At 43.4% G+C, this 18,888-nt stretch overlaps 1 protein-coding gene across 1 annotated transcript in view; it reads right to left on the bottom strand.

Annotated features, from left to right (window-relative positions):
* The window catches only part of LOC146822819 (uncharacterized), a 119,814-nt gene extending 101,800 nt beyond the window's left edge, over positions 1 to 18,014 (bottom strand). Inside the window, exon 1 of the mRNA XM_085606589.1 lies at positions 17,640 to 18,014. Coding sequence (XP_085462715.1) covers positions 17,640 to 17,978 — 339 coding nt within the window. The 5' untranslated portion in view covers positions 17,979 to 18,014. The remainder of the gene's footprint in view (positions 1 to 17,639) is intronic.
* Between the last annotated feature and the right edge of the window lie 874 nt (positions 18,015 to 18,888).

The following is an 18,888-nucleotide window of genomic DNA, read 5'->3' as shown; positions in this document are numbered from 1 at the left end:
CAGGATGCCACAGAGCACACGCTCTTCCTTAAACTTTGGGTGCACGATCACTGGGCACTCCACACACAGGTCTCAGGCTGCACGAAGATCACGCGCACAGCGTCGCTGAGACTCACTTTACTCTGGTGCACACGATAACTAGGCAAATCCTTACGAAGGTCTCACAGTGCCCAACGCACCCGCACACAGCGTCGTTGAGACTCACTTGGATTCTGGTGCACACGATAACAAGACAAATCCTCACGAAGGTCTCACGGTGCCAAACCACCCGCACACTGCGCCGATGAGACTCACTTGGATTCTGGTGCACACGATCACTGGTCAATACTCACAAAGGGTTCAGGCTGTACAAAGCACACGCACACCATGTCGCTGATCCTTCCTTGGATTCCAGGTGCCCACGATCACAGGGCATGCCTTACGAGGGTCTCAGGCTGCAACAGGCACACACACACAGCACCAATGAGACTCTCATGGAAACTTTTATGTTCCTGTGTTTCCGCAAAAGGGAGTCACCTCACCTCAGGCCCTTGGGGATAAGTAACTTCAGGGCACAGCATACAGCAAAGTCCTTTCAAGCAGGGGGACACAGCACACCGCAAAGTCCCTTTAGCCTTTCCTTGATAAAAACAGCAAACTGCAGGCCAGACCCAGAACACACAGCAAGGGTCAGTCCTATCCTTCAGTCTCTTCAGTTGTTTCTTCCTTGGCAAAGGTCCTCTTTACCACGAAGTAGCTCGAGTCTGGTTCACACTTGGTTAAGCCATTCTCCAAAGTTCAGGGGCTTCATCTCTCACAGTTATACCCCTCAATGGCTTTGAAGTCTTTGTGTTTCAGGGGGCACTGACCCCTGTTCAAACCAGTTCTGGGTGCCTCCCTGCCAGTGACACCTCTCTTCCTTTGATTAGTGGGGGTCTGGATTCTCAATCACTCAGCAGGAAATGGGCCAATTTTTTTATAGCAGCAGCCCAGGCCTCTTCACCTCTAGGGGCTACTCCTCCCCCTACACTCCAGATGCAGGTCAGCCTGTTGCTGTCTCACCTCTTCCCCTGGGTCAAGACATTCACTAGATCCTATTGCTTTCAAATCCAGACAGTCAATCCACAGCCAGGCAGAGACACACAGAAATGTTAGAGCCACTTCTAAAAGAGTGGCTTCTAAACACACAATGCAAAAACCACCTTCATAAAAAGACGTGTTATTACATTGTGAGTTCAGGCATACTAAACTTCACCTTTCCATATTAAACCTTTGGGAAGAAAGGCTGGAAAACATATTACACAGCCTCCCCATTCTGTCCTATGGGCAAGATGGACTTTCAACAGTGAAAACGAAATGGAGATCATTTCACTGCCAGGACATGGCACACACCTCAGTACATGTCCTACCTTTCACATGCACTGCCCCCTGTCCGGGGGGTACCCTAGACCTACCATAGGGGTGTCTGATGTGCATAGAAAGGGAAGGGTAAGGTCTGGCAAGTAAGTGCACTTGACAGAACAACATGGCAGTGTTACAAACTGCGCGCAGGCCCTGCAATGGCAGGACTGAGTTACCTTTTCAAAGCTACTTGTGTGGGTGGCACAAATAGTGCTTCAGGCTCACTAGTAGCATTTGCATTACCAGCCCTGGCGCACATAGTGCACTTTACTAGGGACTTTACTAGTAAGACAAACATACCAATCATGGACAACCAATTACCATTATACTTTATACAGGGAGCACTTGCACTTTGACACTGATCAGCAGTGGCAAAGTGTCCAAAGCATCTAAGTTGGCAAAACCATGTCAGAAAAAAGGTCTAGGGGGAAAGCAAAAAGTTTGATCTTGTTTTGGGTTAGATAAAGATTACATATTTTTCTAATCTGGTGTGGTGTCCATTTGTAGTGTTTTCACTGTATTACTGTATGTGTTCACAAATGCTTTACACACTGCCTCTGAGATAAGCCTGTTTGCTTGTGCTAAGCTACCAAGGGGGTGAGCAGGGGTTATTTTAGAAGTGTATCCCCCTTACCCTGACTAGAAGCAAGGGCCCCTACAGCAGCTGCAAACTAGAGACCCCCATTTCTAACAGGAATCATCAGAAAGTCCAGATGGAGGATGTACGCAAGAGTTCCTTCAGTCTTGGATGGAGGACATTACAGATGTCTGGGTGTCGAACATAGCGCCAAATTCACATCCAGGCCTCCAGAACCAGTATACAACCCTTCACCCATTTCAAAGAATCAGAGCAAATCAGAATTACTATGGAAAGGAACTTCAGACTTGTTGTCAAACAAACTATTGTCCAAGTGCTAATGTCGAGCTAGGGCAGGGTTCATACTTAATTCTGGTTCAGGTGGAAAGATATCAGGGGGATAGCGACCGGTGCTGGACTTCAAGAGAGTAAACTAACGGGTAAAAACAACTCATTTCAAGATGAATTCCTCACAAAAGATCAGCTCTCTTGTTCAGCGAGGAGAATTCATGGTGCAGCTAGATCTTTAAGATGCATATCTACATGTCTCAGTTTTGGAGGAGCACCCAAAGTATCTATGTTTTGCAGTGCAAGGTCTTCATTTTAAGTTTTGAGTATTGCCTTTCAGCCTTGAGTCTTTACTAAATTGATGGCACCTTTTTACCAAATTTATGGTAGCTGTTATGCATTACAGTGTTATTTCAATACACCCTTACTTAGATGACTGGCTGATGCATGCCCTTTCAAGAGAAATGACAGCATCTGCATCATGTTATACCTCCACTAACCAGAAATGGGATTCTGAAAAATTGGAAGAAATTGATCCTGCCCCAGTGCTGGATCACAAGTTCATTGATCCCAGAATTCAGACCAGGAAGGGATTATTCTCTGTCCCCTGTCAACAGAGTCTACAAGATCCAGGCATATTTTCAATATATGGTGACTGAGTTTTCTCCAAGGTCAAGGATCTAGTTACAGGTACAAGGGCTATGGCGGCAACAGTAGCCCTGATTTCATGGGCAAGATTTAAATTTATAATATTAGTCCACCATCTCCTTCTTTGGTGGGATCTCAAATCTCCGAATCTCCAGGCACCAGTTTTGCTGACCAGGGAAATGAGGGAACAACTGGCTTGGTGGCGGACCAAGATCATCTCACAAAGTGTGTGTGTCTCCTTCCTAACCCAATACAGTAATCACAGCAGATTCCAGGAAGTGGTTGGGGAGTCACAGTGGACACTAAGAAGACGTAAGGCAGATGGTCGCCTTTAGACAAGCTGCATTTCTCTAACAGGAATGAGTGAGAAGTGATCAAATTATCCCTTCTAAAGTTTGCGGATAAAATTTGAAAGACATCTGTTGTGATCAGAACAGACATACTGACAACAAAGACGTATATGAACATGCAAGGCAAAACCCACTCTCAGTCTCTAGCAGCCCTAAGTGTTCTCATTTTTTGCTGGGCAGTGCACAGTGTTTGACAGCACTACACATCAAGGAAGTGGAGAGTGTGCGAGCAGGCAGAGTCAAGTTTTTCCGCCACCACAAGATTTTCATGGCAATTTAGTAGTGTTCAAAAAGATTTGTACAAGAACGGGTTGTCCTCAAGCAGACTATGTGCTACAGTACAAAACACCATTTGCCCAAAATGCAATTCAAGATTTCATACAATGGGAGCACCAGGAGTAGACGCAATTGTTGTGTGTAGATTTAGATTCCGTTTATAGGTATCCCGATTTATGCCCTTATATAGGTACAATTTACATTGCCCTTATTTGGACATAGAAATCCGGCCCTTATTTAGACATTGTCCGTACAAACCAAATACAGGCATGGCCACCTCCATCCGTCCATCCACGTCACAACGAATTCTTGGAAAACCAGACCCTTAAGCCTTAAGGAATTTCCCCCAGCTTGAATTTTGATTTCTCCAAGAACTCATTAAGTATGCATGAACATTTATTCCTTAGGGGTTCATTCATGACATTCCTCTGCACGACTTTTATGTCAATACTGGCATTCCTAGACACCTTCAAAGTATAAATATACCAGCACTTGCCTTGGCAAATTGCGGTTCCCGGAGGATTCGATTCAACCTAGACTACGCGGTTCGAAACGGCAAGTTCGGAAGGAGATCGAGTTCCAGCCTGATGAACTGACTAGACGCTACCATCCTCCTCGCAGAGAATCCAGCTCCAGTGCTCTCTGACTTCCCTTGCGGGGGGTTAGACTATCGAGTCCAGAAAAGAGATTCAAACCTCTCTCATTCTCAGGTATGGAGCTGACTAGAACTTAGAGAAACTTTTGGGAACTCTTGGCTAAACTAAAATATAGCTAGCTATACTTTAGAAACAGCACCTACTTCAAACCTCATACTGCAGTTAGGTAAGGTACATTGGGGTACAACAATTTAGAAGCATCAGATGAGTATCACATTTTAGCATATGTTATTTATGTATGTATTTTGATTAATATATGTCATAGCTACAAACCATGCTATTGCATTATTATTTTATCTTACTGCTAATCTCGTACATATTGTACTTCGCAGTCTGTCTTACGATTGTAGCAATTCATATCTCTTGCACGAGAAATAAGACTGTTCAATAAACCCTTTTATCAAAAACGCCTGTCTCCCTATTTCTGTACAACTCTGTCGAAACGAAGCATGCACGATTGACTGAGGGAAACTGTTATCTACTGTTTCCATGATTCTGAGACTGTTCCGATTCTAAAGGGTAACAAAGTTGTCATGTTTATGCGGTTGTCAGAGACTAATCCCTTCTTATAATTTCGAGAAGTTTCTAGTGACCTCTGAGTTAGCTGGCACACACAAGTAATTAAGTTTAATATACTCAATAGAGACATACTGACCTTAGTCCTATGTCAAATCTATAGTGTATGTTATTCCAATTTGCAGAGCCTATCAGGGATATAGGAACTACACTACATGGCGCCCAACAGTTTGGTAAGGCACTAATTTATCGCTAGATACTGAAGTAACTCAGTTGTGCTTTTCTCAGAGACCCTCTACACATAAAACTCCATAAGACATCTGGAGTGGGTAGGGATAATATCCGCCATAGCTGAGTAGGACGAAAGTCCTATGTATTAGCTGTTTGGTTTTGTTCAACGTTGAAGGATACAGTATTCCAAAATATTGTGCACCTTATCTTTGTTTCCTTGAATCTTGCTCTGCAATTTTTCATTAAACAATGTCCGACACCGGAGATGATGTTGTCAACAACGATCAAGCTACTGCTGACCATACAGGTCTTAACGAGTTGGGTGTTATACACATCCCACCAAATTTAAGGAGAGCCATCACTCTAAAACTTATAAAACATGGTCTGACACCAAGAGGTGGTAGAGCAGTTTTTGTGATAGAGGCATATGAATCTCACCAGACAGAGCTATTCTATTCATGGATAGTATTCCCAGAATCAAATCCAGTAACACATATATTTCACTTCTACAAAGAAGATGAACCACCTGAGGAATATATTCCTTTCGAGGATATTGAAATTCCACTCAAATACCAGGAGCATGAGCTCTGGTTTAAAGGCGCCCTAAAACATTACAATCACATTACCAGGCTCGGTCCACTTGGTAGACCAGGAGCAACAGGGCCGATTTTAGCCGGCTACACACCTGACCCTGACATTGAAATCAATGTCAGACGAAGAATTACTTAAAAACATACAAAAGCTAATAGAGCTATACAGTTAAAACCACAACTGTCTGAAAGTCCTGATAAGTTCTTTCCTAAAAACACTCCTACCTCTTCTAAAAAGAAGTGGGAAAATAGTAAACAGAATTCTGAAAAGAAGCGTTCTCATTCCCGAGGCTGGTCTCCATCACAGAAGGAGGCCTCTGATATCAGGAACAACCTCAGGAATAGGGATAATTTGCGAAAACATGACATATATCAGGATAATTTTACACGTTTCTCTTGTACCTTTCAGATATCGTCACAGACATCCGAAAGAAGAGGACGGTCAGAAAATAAGGAAGAACGCATGAAGTCCAAAGACGATCAACACGTTCAGAAAAATAAAGCAAAACCTCAATTCACCAAGAAAAAGGTAGCAGGTCTGAAGATCAGGCATGCCGAGAATACTGAGAACTCAATTACAGAACATAGAATGGGCCCAGACCATGCTGGACAGTGCAGCAGAAGTTACAATAGCTCGCCAGAACCTGAACGGACTTCAGGAGACAGTGGACGTGAGTGAAGACATACAAGCTGAGACTGTAGACACCAGGGTTAGTTCTCCACATTGGTTATCTGAAATAACACTCTGGATGGAGCGAGACATATCAAGAAAAGTGAAAGCATTCTTTTGAGAGCAACTTTCAAGGGGTTATGATATACTTTTAGTAGAAAAAGACTGGCCACCAGAATTTGTCAGGGAGTGCTCACATGGCGAGGCCATCATTATGCCTGCCTTCTCCAACCATTTTTCCAATACATTTAAAATATACATTAGCCAGGAAATGGGCAGTAGCCCAAACCCCAGCACTGTATAAAAATCATGTAGGATGGGATGAGGACTCACCTCACCATAAAATCCAGTTAAAAAATCAACCAACTGCACAAAGGCAGTACCCAGTTAAGCAAAAAGCTAAAAAACAGGTCAGGGAGATCTTATATCAACTTGAATATCAGGGGGTGATTGAAACATGCACCTCATCAATGAACAATCCTTTGTTTCATGTCTCCAAACCAGACAATACATATCGTATAGTTTTGGATTACAGACACTTAAATTCTTGTTGCAAAACATTTGCAGTGCAGAATTACAGCATTAATGAATAACATTGTGCGCAAAAAATATAAAACCACATTAGACATTTCAAATGGTTTCTTATGTCAAAACATTGCACCTGAAAGCAGATATTTGACCACTTTCTCAATAATGGGGACCCAGCGTCAATTCTGTCGACTGCCCCAGGGATTCAAAAACAGCCCGGGTTATTCTCAGCAAGGGTAACAGAGTTACTACAAACTTATGATGACGAAGCATTGTCATATGTCGATGATATATATCTGACAGACGATGACCTGGACAGGCACTTGAACAGGGTGAGCACCTTAATATTGGGCTTCGCCTCAGAGGGTTACAAATTCAATTTTAAAAAGTCAAGAATTGCCCACCTCAACGTCCTTTTTCTAGGATATGAACTATCAAGTGAAGGCAAAAGCCTGGCAGCCAACTTTTTAGAAAAGTATGCGCTGCTCCAACCTCCAAAAACAATAAAGAATTTACAGTTGATCCTAGGTTTCCAGATTTTTGGAAAAACGTACATTTTAAATTACGCAGAAAGGGTTAAACCTCTCTACGAATTAATCAAATCTGATTTTAAAATCACAGATTCGACCCAAAAACACACAGAAATTATGTGTTCACTCCAAACAGACATGTTAGCAACGAAACACTTGCAAACACGCGTAAACGTACGCAACTTAGTGATCTGAATAATTCCGGGTCAATGCGGATTCACCTACTTAACTTTTAACGAAGGTGAAAAAGTACCAATTGCATACAAATCCCACTTGTATACACAAGCAGAAATTAAATTCACTTCTACAGAAAAAATTCTGATAGCAGTTCAAACCGCTGTAGCAAAAGAAAGAGCCCTAGCACAGGGGAAACGCATTATGGTTGTGACTCCTGTACAAGCCTTAGAGGCAGTCACAAAGGCTAGCATTCCAAATGCAAAAGCTTTACATCCGAGATGGATACAATGGGTTAATTCTCTTGCTGCAACTGATGTTGAACACGTTTTTGATCCATATTTAAAAACACAAGCATTCCTGCAATATGAACATGAATGTCCTCTGCCTACTGAAATTCTCCCTCTTGACCAGTATAAATTTATAATATATACTGATGGATCTGCACAGCCCGCTAGGGGAGCAAACAAGCTTACAGTGCGGCGTGTGCTATTGTTAAAGGTCGTATGCGAGATGGCAAATTCAGACCAATGGTCACAAAAACACAATCTCTAGGAGATTGTACAGCTCAGCGAGCTGAACTACAAGCATTTAAGATGGCACTTGAAAATACAGATCGCGAATTCCCCACACTGCTAGTGTGGAATTCTTTTTACTGTGTTCAATCTTACAATAAGTATTTACAGAATTGGATTCAAAATGGTTTCAAAGATGCAAAAGGTGGCACAATCAAGCACAAAATGCTTTGGGAACAAGTAGTTCAGTTGCAAAACGGACTACAAAACACTCATGTGATACACACGCTGAGTCACAAACATGATGGCGTTCACGTTGAAGGGAATTCATTGGCTGATGAAGCAGCGAAAGGGGCTGTGCAAACGGCTTCCGTAGCTGCAATCACTAATTCAAAAACGAAAATAGAAAGCAAAATAATGCTGGCTGTCAATGCATCAAGCAAAGACAGCCGTGCGGCATTACCTAAAAAGTTTCCACTCAAATACTCATACATAATTGATGTGAATGGTGTTCCGTTTGCTCGAATCCCTGGAGTGGGGGATAGAGTAATTCCAAACAGGGAACGTAGAGCAGTTTTGATTTACGAAGCGCATCTGGGAGAGGGTCTGATACATCATGGGATCGCAAAGACAATTTTAGAACTAAAAGAGATGTACTGGTGGCCTGGGATGAATACTCACATTCACATCTTCATCAATAACTGTATGGCATGCAATAGAGATCGCAGTACAGAACACCACTAGATACCTGACTACAACGTAGTCAGTCCAGTGCAGACACCATTGTTAGACAGCATTAGACTAACTATGTGCATGCGTCCTTGTGGACGAATACAATCCCAGAAACACTAAGTCTAGGTTCCTATGGATGTGGCCTCAGCGCTCGGCTGACGCTCGAACTGTTATAAAAGATTTGCGAGTCTTTATCGACACATACGCATTAGGCACACTACATTCTGACCAGGGTCCTGCGTTTAGCTCTAGGGCTTACAACGAAGCCATGGTCAGTCTGGGCGTAGCATTGCGGTATTCTTCTCCGTTTAATCCTGAGGGAAATTCTGTTGTGGAAAGAAAAAAACGGGACATAAAGCAGTCTATATCAGCTAGGGTATTAGGTTCGGGTGATGGGTGGGTCACACATTTATATGGGGTCCAACGCGCACTAAACAACTTGCCAAGAAGTTCTCTAGGGGGTGTCACTCCATATGAGGTCCTGTTTGGGACAAGAATGTTGGTTCCGGACTTAGATTTGAAAGACACAGTGGTGGAAAACAAACAATTTGATATCAAAGATCATTTGGCTGTTTTACAGGACTTAAATGACTTGAAAAACAACAAAGCAACGTGGTCCTGAAGCCAACCACCACTGAGAAAAATCCGGCCATCCCAGCAAGGCTTGTCTGGATCCCAAAGCTTGGGGATCTAGTCAGTGAAAATATCTCGGACAAGAAGGAATTTGGGCCTTCTTACAGACAACCAGCACCTGTCCTAGCAATCCAAGGATCAAGAACAGTACTTTTGCCGCCCCTTGCTGGTAAAAAGGAGAAAAGATTTGTGTCCATAGACCTGATCAAACCACACTATGTGGCCAATACTGAACAGTAGGCCAAGTAGACTCCGCCAATGTAGCAGACGTACTCCTCTAGCTACAATCCAAGAGGTTCAAACTGAGAGACTCATCACCTTTGAAGATTCGACAGTAAGAAATAGAGGACTAAGCAACAATGCTATGGACCTTGTACCTCTTGAGACCCAAATAACAGTTCGTCCAGATACACCTGTCTACAACAAAGTAACAAGTGATCAACTGGTTCCAGCCATTTCATCAAATACGGATGCAATTCCAACCATTGACAGAACTGCTTCTGGCTATTTCATGAACTTTGATATGTTTTCTGAGGATCCCAGCGAGCCTGAAACTACGCCAGTACAAAGAACTTTCAAAGAACAAGCAACAGACTTTTTTCATCTACTGGAAAAAACGTATCTGGTTTCACCATGGATTGAACTATGGAATGTTTTGGGAATATTCTTCTTTCTACTTTGGTTAGCTCTGGTAATAACTTTGGGTATGCTGATTAATGGAAGATATATTCAAATGGACACAGCAAGTACAAGAGTGAATTTACTTCTCCAGCCACACAAATCATCTCATCGTGAAGCAAGAGACTTGTCAGCAGTGAACATCACAGCGATGCCTAGAAATGTATTTATGTATAACCAATGGGAACATTGTCCTACGCCTCCAAAGGGTAGCTCCAAAACATTTGCAATGAAATTTCCATATTTTTCAGGGTTCAATGTATCAAATGCAGAAACATTTTACTTTAAAAATGTCAACAAGACAGGAATGAAAAATATGTTAACAAATACCAAACAGATTTACTCTGCAGCCTTTATTGCCCAACAGTCTAGACAGGGTTACGACTTTTGAAAAGACAATATTGAGACAAAAACTGTCTGGGGTACTAAAGATTGGCAAGTACAGGGAATAGAAGCTTTGTTTAGAGCCTGTATCATCCCTGAGCAAATTATGTTTTTGAACAACACTGTCCAACAAACTTCATGCCTTGGATTAGCCAAGATAAAAGACATGAACACTCCGTCTATGCCTGCACCTACAAGTGAAAGCACTACACAGGGGGAGGTCGATGTATATACTATTTTGCATCACAACAGATCAGATCCTGAATGGGAAAAATGCTTGCTCTGGCCCTTAGACACAAACAACTGTCAAGATAGATTCCTGAACAAAACACAAGGTTTTACCTTTCATAGGCTAGACCCACGTCTTGTCCAAAGACAGCATCCGGGGGTAGTAACAACTTACAGTGTAGGGAAACTTTGCCTTGATTGGCTACAGAAAGCTACACTAGAGGATGTAAAACAACACTTAACTTTACTTCAAGAAGATGCTGATCTTAGGGAATTCTTGCAAGGACCAAGAAAACCGCATCAAAAACGTTTCATATATGCCGGTATCTACGCTGCTTATAATGAAGCATGGAAGGTCACTCAAGCAGAGACTGCAGAACGAATACGAGAAATTGATCGTATTAATTTAGAGAAATTTCTCTCTGTAGTAGACAATGGGTTAACGGCTCTGTCGTCCAGGATATATTCTTTGGACAGCATTGTATCCTCTGTCATAGACATCATGGAACAAGACTTGGTCATGTTGCAACATGGTCTGTCACAACTACGTTCTATCATGCTATTAGGCTGGACGCTTCAAAACCTGCGTTCTGGCTATGTGCCTTGGCGTTTAATCAATACTACGTCACTGTTTTCAGAATTCAATCTCACTGACAGACAGATCAAACTGGCGTAAAGAGAAGCAGACTATACGGTGCTGAGCATTGAAAAACTAGAGAAATTACCATTCACAGTGGCAGAAAAACCAGCTACTGAGTGGATCATACATGGTAAGAATACTCTGCCTATTACGACTGTCCATTTTCAGTATTGCCTAAAAAATATACCAGCAGGCAAATATGAAAGGTTGGGTAAAGAATACATCAAGACATCCTGGAATTTACCTTACACACACAGATGTTGGAGTGGGGGACGTGAAGTGTTCCTTAGCGGTGAAAACTGTGAACACGCACTAAGCGGTTCTCTCCTTTGTCAGGGTATTAACTTACACGGGGCCTGTGACAGTTCCACTACAAACTTATCCTGCCACCTGCACGGTTCACCGGCAGCAGTGATTAAACCAATCTTTGGTCAACTTTCGAACGGGAGTTACATTATGTTGAATGATCACAGCTGCTGTGGCATGTTGCCAGGTATCCCATATCTAGTAACGGTTACTTCCAGGGTCACTTGCTGTATGCAAGTCTTGTTTCCACAAGTAGACCTAGTCAGGGAGTCGCATTTATGGCCTTCACTGAATATCTCTTCTATACGAGTTGATACTTTAAGCAGAATGAAAGCCATTCTTTTACAAAAAACTGTGCCTTTAACCTCTGCCAAGGAAACCTATGCCCTCCAAGTCGCAAGGACTTCTGCGGAGATACATACCCTTCTGTATACAAACTGCCCTGTGCATTTCTCAGAAATGTTAGGTCGTAACTTAAACATGTCTGATACGAGCGGTATTGTACATGTATTTAAGAATGTGTGCGCAGGACTGTTAGCACCTTTTCAAGCAGTCCTCTGAATGTTTCCGAATTTCATGCACTCTGTGTTTGGCGGACTGTCGCTCCTTTTAGCACTCGTTGCAGGGATACTATTTTTGCTCCTACTGCTGCGATATGGCAAGCCAAATCACCAGCGATACCCAGTTCACCATGGAAAGAACTCTATTGGAGATGAGGTGTCGTGAGCGCATCGTCCAAATTCTGGGGTTAACTCGTCTACGAGAATTAAACACCACTTGGTTTCTGTCATTTAGACCAATTTGGCAAGATAGCATCTTACCTGTTCTACGCTGCCTGCTCTTCGGGGACGAATGCGTGCTGGACGTTTGTCTGACACTCCCATCAGTCATGCCTACGTATATCGATACTCTGCTTGACCCAATAACGGCCCATGCTATGTGTTGTCCCCAGCGGCTACCAATCCTGATGGCGGCATTCATTGAGATCTCACAGACACAGCATGCTACTGCTGAGATACGAGAGGAAACACCAGGCACGCAGGTAACATCCAATCCGGACATTGCTGATGCTTCCCATGCTGAAGGCGATAATCCGCAGCAATGTGCGGTTGATCTTCTACACGAGGTATTCCAACTCTCACCCACTACGGTAGACGACTTGTTGTCTATTGGATTAGAAAATGTTATGTTTTCTCCATCCCCGAACACTGATTTTTGAATCAAGCACAAAGTGTTCCGGAGAGACTCTGAATTTGGCCTTCATTCTTTTTCAAACGTAAATACTGACTTTGGAACATTTTCTATGATTATATATTTTTTTCCCCCGACCAAAAAATTGTTTGGTTTTCTGGGCACAGTAATCTGCGTATAGTAGAACTTTTCATAGAGAACAGAATTCTTTGATAACACTTCCAGGGACAGTATACCACCTTGTCATGAATAACAAATTGACTTGTGTAACCTGATATGAAATGGTTTCGGCCCTATTTCTTCTGTATTTACGAGCCATTTCATCACATGTATATATTTTGGTTCATTCATTTAGCATTCCTATGTGATCCTATGCTTAGAATGAACATTGCCTTTAATATGTACAACACTTTATGCATAGCAATGGTTTTGTAATGTATTTTTAGACAATATGTTTTAAATATGTTTTTAGCTTATTTTAGCAAACCAATGCGATACTCTGTTTTAAGATATGTTTAGAACGTTTGGGATTTAGTAACGTCGTTCATACGAAACTGGAGTGGGTGGTCTGTGTAGATTTAGATTCCATTTATAGGAATCCCGATTTATGCCCTTATGTAGGTACAATTCACATTGCTCTTATTTGGACATAGAAATGCGGCCCTTATTTAGACTTTTTCCGTACAAACCAAATACAGGCATGGCCACCTACATCCGTCCATCCACGTCACAACGATTTCTTGGAAAACCAGACCCTTAAGCCTTAAAGAATTTCCCCCAGCTTGAATATTGATTTCTCCAAGAACTCATTAAGTATGCATGAACATCTATTCCTTAGGGGTTCATTCATGACGTTTCTCTGCCCAACTTTTACGTCAATACTGGCATCCCTAGACACCTTCAAGGTATAAATATACCAGCACTTGCCTTGGCAAATTGTGGTTCCCAGAGGATTCGATCCAACTTAGACTACGCGGTTCGCCACGGCAAGTTCGGAAGGAGATCGAGTTCCAGCCTGATGCACTGACCTGACGCTGCCATCCTCTTCGCAGAGAGTCCAGCTCCAGTGCTCTCTGACTTCCCTTGCGGGGGGTTAGACTATCGAGTCCAGAAAAGAGATTCCAACCTCTCTCATTCTCAGGTATGTAGCTGATTAGAACTTAGAGAAACTTTTGGCAACTCTTGGCTAAACTAAAATATAGCTAGCTATACTTTAGAAACAGCACCTACTTCAAACCTCGTACTGCACTTAGGTTAGGTACACTGGGGTAGAAACATTTAGAAGCATAAGATGAGCATCACATTTTAGCATATGTTATTTATGTATGTATTTTGATCAATATATGTCATAGCTACAAACCATGCTATTGCAGTATTATTTTATCTTACTGCTAACCTCGTACATATTGTACTTCGCAGTCTGTCTTACGATTGTAGCAATTCATATCTCTTGCACGAGAAATAAGGCTGTTCAATAAACCCTTTTATTAAAAACGCCCATCTCCCTATTTCTGTGCAACTCTGTAGAAACGAAGCATGCACGATTGACTGAGTGAAACTGTTATCTATTGTTTCCACGATTCTGAGACTGTTCCGATTCTAAAGGGAAACAAAGTTGTCATGCTTATGCGGTTGTCAGAGACTAATCCCTTCTTGTAATTTCGAGAAGTTTCTAGTGACCTCTGAGTTAGCTGGCACACTCAAGTAATTACGTTTAATATACTCAACAGAGACATACTGACCTTAGTCCTATGTCAAATCTATAGTGTATGTTATTCCAATGCGCAGAGCCTATCAGGGATATAGGAACTACACTGCACCATGACTTGTGCATGGCAGTGCTGTATGCCTTTCCTCCTTTTCCTCTAATCGGGAGGGTTCCATTGAGGATAAAGAGAGAGAAAGTGAATTTAGTGATAATTGTTCCCTTTTGGCCCTGCTCTTTCTGGTATCCTCTGCTTCGTCAGATGGGGAATGGGCGGAAATGGATTCTCCCTCTTTCCCATATCTCTTACTGACCCCTGTGGTAAGCAGGGAAAGTTATTGCTTGTCTAAAATTGACAGCCTGGATGATTAATGGTACTAAAGAGCTAGATGTGGCAGTTCAATCCTCTAGAAGGCTTTGACTTTTCCATTCAATGCCTGACGTTGAGCTACATTTCAGAAATAGTGTGCAGATGATGTTTATGACCCTGCCTCATGTAATGAGGTAAAGATTTGGGATCTCTTTCAGAAGGGTTTTACATTGTGTTTGTCTGTGATACCCTAAAAATCCAATGGTCGGCAAGAACAGCATTCAGGGAGCCATGGGCTCAGAAGATTTGAATCTTATGTCTCTAGAATGTTGAGAAGTGTTTCCTTATCTAGACCAACAGCGAGGAAGATGGTATCAGATTGGGATTAAATATTGGTTTTAGATTCTATCCAGAAGCAGCCATTTGAGCCTTTGAGTATGGTGTCCTAAGACTTTTTGACCTAGAAGTTATTTTGTTCATGGTGGCAATTATATCTGTGACAAGCAGGTCCTTACTATGGGACCTTTTTTCCTCTCCAAAGTTAGCTTGCGTTTTTCTCTTTCTTTTGGCCTTGCCAATCCAGGTAACTATGCCATTGACACACTTCCTAAGGACGTGAGTGAGAAAGGCCCTTACAATAGCATATGCAGTAAAGGAACTGCAGGTTTGCAAGGGCATATAAAGAAGGCTGACATGGGGAGTGGCTTCATCATGGGCTGAAGCAACTGGTGTTCCTTTGGCTAGAAAATTTGTAGTATGGCAACATGAGTTTCCACAAATTCATTTGTCAAACACTGTTGGTTGGAGTTTGGAAATACAGTCAATCAATCAAGAAGGATTAATTAAGAGTGACTAATCACCCACCAGGGTCTTCAGAAACAGAGGTCCAAGCCAGATCTTGAGTCCTGTTCTGAACTCCTGAAGAGAGGATGGAGTCTGGAGATGGAGGGCAAGGCTGTTCCAGTACTTCGCGGCCAGATGGGAGAAGGAGCGTCCTCCCTTGTTGCTTTGGCAGATGTGAAGAGTGTGAGCTAGAGAGAGGGAGGCCGATCGCATGATTCTGGTGGGCTGGTGGAAGCTCAGTCGGTGGTTGATGTATGCTGGTCTTTGTTGTGCAGGGCTTTGTAGGCGTGAGTCAGAATCTTGTATAAGCATCTCTTGTGAACGGGGAGCCAGTGAAGTTTTGTCAGGAGAGGGGTGAAGTGGGCCAGATACATTTTGATTCAACAGTGTTAAAAAACTTGTTACCCTGGACCTTAGTCCTCCCTGTCGCAGTCAGCATTACTTTCCTCCCTAACTCCCTACAACGAGTCCTTTCCTTTATTTCTCAAGGTATTCAGCTTCACTATGAAGCAGGATCTGAAGGAAGTGGGTCCGGCTAAGTGGCGAAGGGGAGGGCTGACGACGAAAGAGAGACTTTCGTTTCACAGTACATATTGGGACAGCTATCTCTGGAGGCAGAACTCCTCTGATAGTTCAGACTGAGATGGGGGAGACGGGTCTCGGACTAATGCTTGTTGCAGACAGTCAAGGACCTTGCAGTGACGTACCTTACCCACAGCCAGCTCAGAGGAGTTCAGTGCTGTGCCTTACACACAGGCCAGGGGTGTGTAATAGACATACCAGAGAGTTCACGCCAGGACAAGCGTTAACTCCCCCAATATCAATATTATGACTACAAAACTAAGGGGGAGATTCGCAAACATTTTGCGCTGGGTTAGCATCACAAAAGTGACGCTAACCAGCACATATGTTTTTTTCCTGATTCATTTCCAGTGCAAAACGCTGCTTTTCATTACTTTGTGTCAAGGGGCATTACATGGGTGGTACATGGGCATTCCATGCAACCACCCATGCTTTTAGACACTAAACCATATTTACTAATATTTATAGACAGGGTTTAGCACCAAAAATATGCGCCACTGAAAATCAGGAGTTAAAAAGAGAAATCTTTTAATTTCTCCTTCCTTGTGCAACTTAGCATTTGTGCTGCACTGTACAGCACATATACAAATTAGGAAAACGTGTTTCACTTGTCTAGCCATAGTATTTTGTACAGGAAGGGTATTACCCTTCTTGTACAAATCCTATGGTAGACTCAGGCACGCACCCTAGCACTATGACGCTAAGTGTGCCTGGCGCAGGGCAGTTGAAATCAGCCCCGGCGCTAGGGAGAGGGGAGGAGAAAGCCACATCTCTGTGAATATGGGGCTCTCCTGCTCTCTCCCTGTCACGCAACGCACCATTTTTGGCTGCTGCGCTGCGTTCCGTGACACCTTTGAGAATCTGGGCCTAGGTTTGAGCTCCATTCAGAGCCCAACGGTCAAGTTGAGAGATTTATCAACCAAAGGTAGCAGGCCCAATGAAATGGAAGGTGGAGGCCGTCAGGAGATGGCAGTAGGTTTGCTTCTCATCCACCATTGGGAGGATACATTTTGAAGCGTGTAGGCAGGAGGCATGAGTGCCAATTCCAGATCTGGGCCACGCTTGATGGGCAAACATAAGGATATCTTTTTTTAAAGCAATAGACTGCAGCAAAAGAACACATTTGAGAAAACGACAGTGAAAGAAATTATGATGTCACGACAGATGTAGCAAAAGTTGCAGTGGTGGTGGATTTAGTAAATACGAATATGACAAGAACAGCGAACAAACGGATGGTCGGAATATTCTAGAAGAGTGGAGATAATGAAATGACTTTACAACGTGATCCACAGAGGACGAAAAATAGGTCAGAAGTTGGGGCGACCCTGCAAGTGACGTTGGACTGTTAACTAACTTCCAGCATCCGATGCTCAAAGCCAAGATTTCTCGTTGCGGATCAGGTGAACATGCCTTTTCACAAAGCTAAGGAAACTCTATATCTGTCTCCTCCCTTCTCCATCGTCTTCTCACTTACCTACCTGGTGATGGTCGTGAGGCGGATGCAGGAGAAGGGCCCGCTGGCAGGGGGGCGGCTGAGCCTGCTGTCCCTCCCACAGTACAGGGGGCTGGAGGAGGTGGCAGGCTCGCCGGAGGGCTGCGGCCACCGGTGCCGCGTCCTGCCCCAGGCAGAGCAGCAGGTGCCGGGGCTCCAGTTGCAGGCGCTGGCGGAACAGCCCCAGCAGCGCCGCCCGGTACTGGGGTCCGAATCCCGGCCACAATGTCTCCTCCCGCTCCGCCTCGTCTGTCTGCGGTGCGGTTCCACCACCGAGGAGTCCGTGTGACTGCACCGCACCACACAGCCTGGGCCTGGCTGCCATCTCCCGCACAAAACACGGCAGGCAAGAGACGGTGGCATGGACTGGCTCTGTCCTACTCTTGCAGGCAGCGTCATGTCACTAGGAGACGGTGAGAGGGGAGGGAAGGGCTCCAGGGCAGGAGCTGTGGTGAATCATGCACAGCTCACCACGGGCACTGACTGAACACAGCTCACGGGTGTCTGGACATTTGTTTCCCAGCTCTCACAAAAGACACAGAGGGTCTGCTGAGCTTTACGTAGTTTCTACATAGTCCATGCTTCACACGTTTTGTTCTTTCAGAAACCATTCTCTGGGTGACAAAAGTTTCATTCTAAGACATTGCCAGTTCTTAAAATTGGCAGGTAGTGGCAAGTACTCAATTACCTGCACTTGTTTTATTTCAAATACCTGTACTTGTCAGCTGAGGTCCATCCAGTACTTTTATTAGGAGAGTACTGGCGCTTCTAAGTAGGAAAAAAAGAAGTACTCTGGGTTAGTGAGCATAGAGCTATTCTTAGCAACACTTCTGTATGTATGTCCCTTAAAACCACTGGACATCACTGCACATGCACTGATTTGTTGTGGCTTGACGTTGCTATAAGGTGACCAGATTTAGAAAAGTAAAAACCGGGATAGACCAACAAGGCAAACATAAAAGTAGGACTAAAAGTATGGGTGTATCTTTCTCTCTTATATATATATATATATATATATATATATATATATATATATATATATATATATATATATATATATATATATATATATATTCAAAAGAAGCATCAAAGCGTTCCCCTGTTGTCAGGAGCTCCTGGCCCTTCAGGGTGGCCTCACAAAATGGGCACAGGGAAGCCCATCAATACCTTCTCGGCGAAACAAACAAGGTGAGGCCCAATGCAGTTGCAACTCGCTTTATTTCCAAAGTCACAAA

Source organism: Triturus cristatus, chromosome 5_2 (assembly GCF_964204655.1).
Source record: "Triturus cristatus chromosome 5_2, aTriCri1.1, whole genome shotgun sequence".
Classification (NCBI taxonomy): domain Eukaryota; kingdom Metazoa; phylum Chordata; class Amphibia; order Caudata; family Salamandridae; genus Triturus; species Triturus cristatus.
This window is presented reverse-complemented; position numbering and strand designations above follow the sequence as displayed.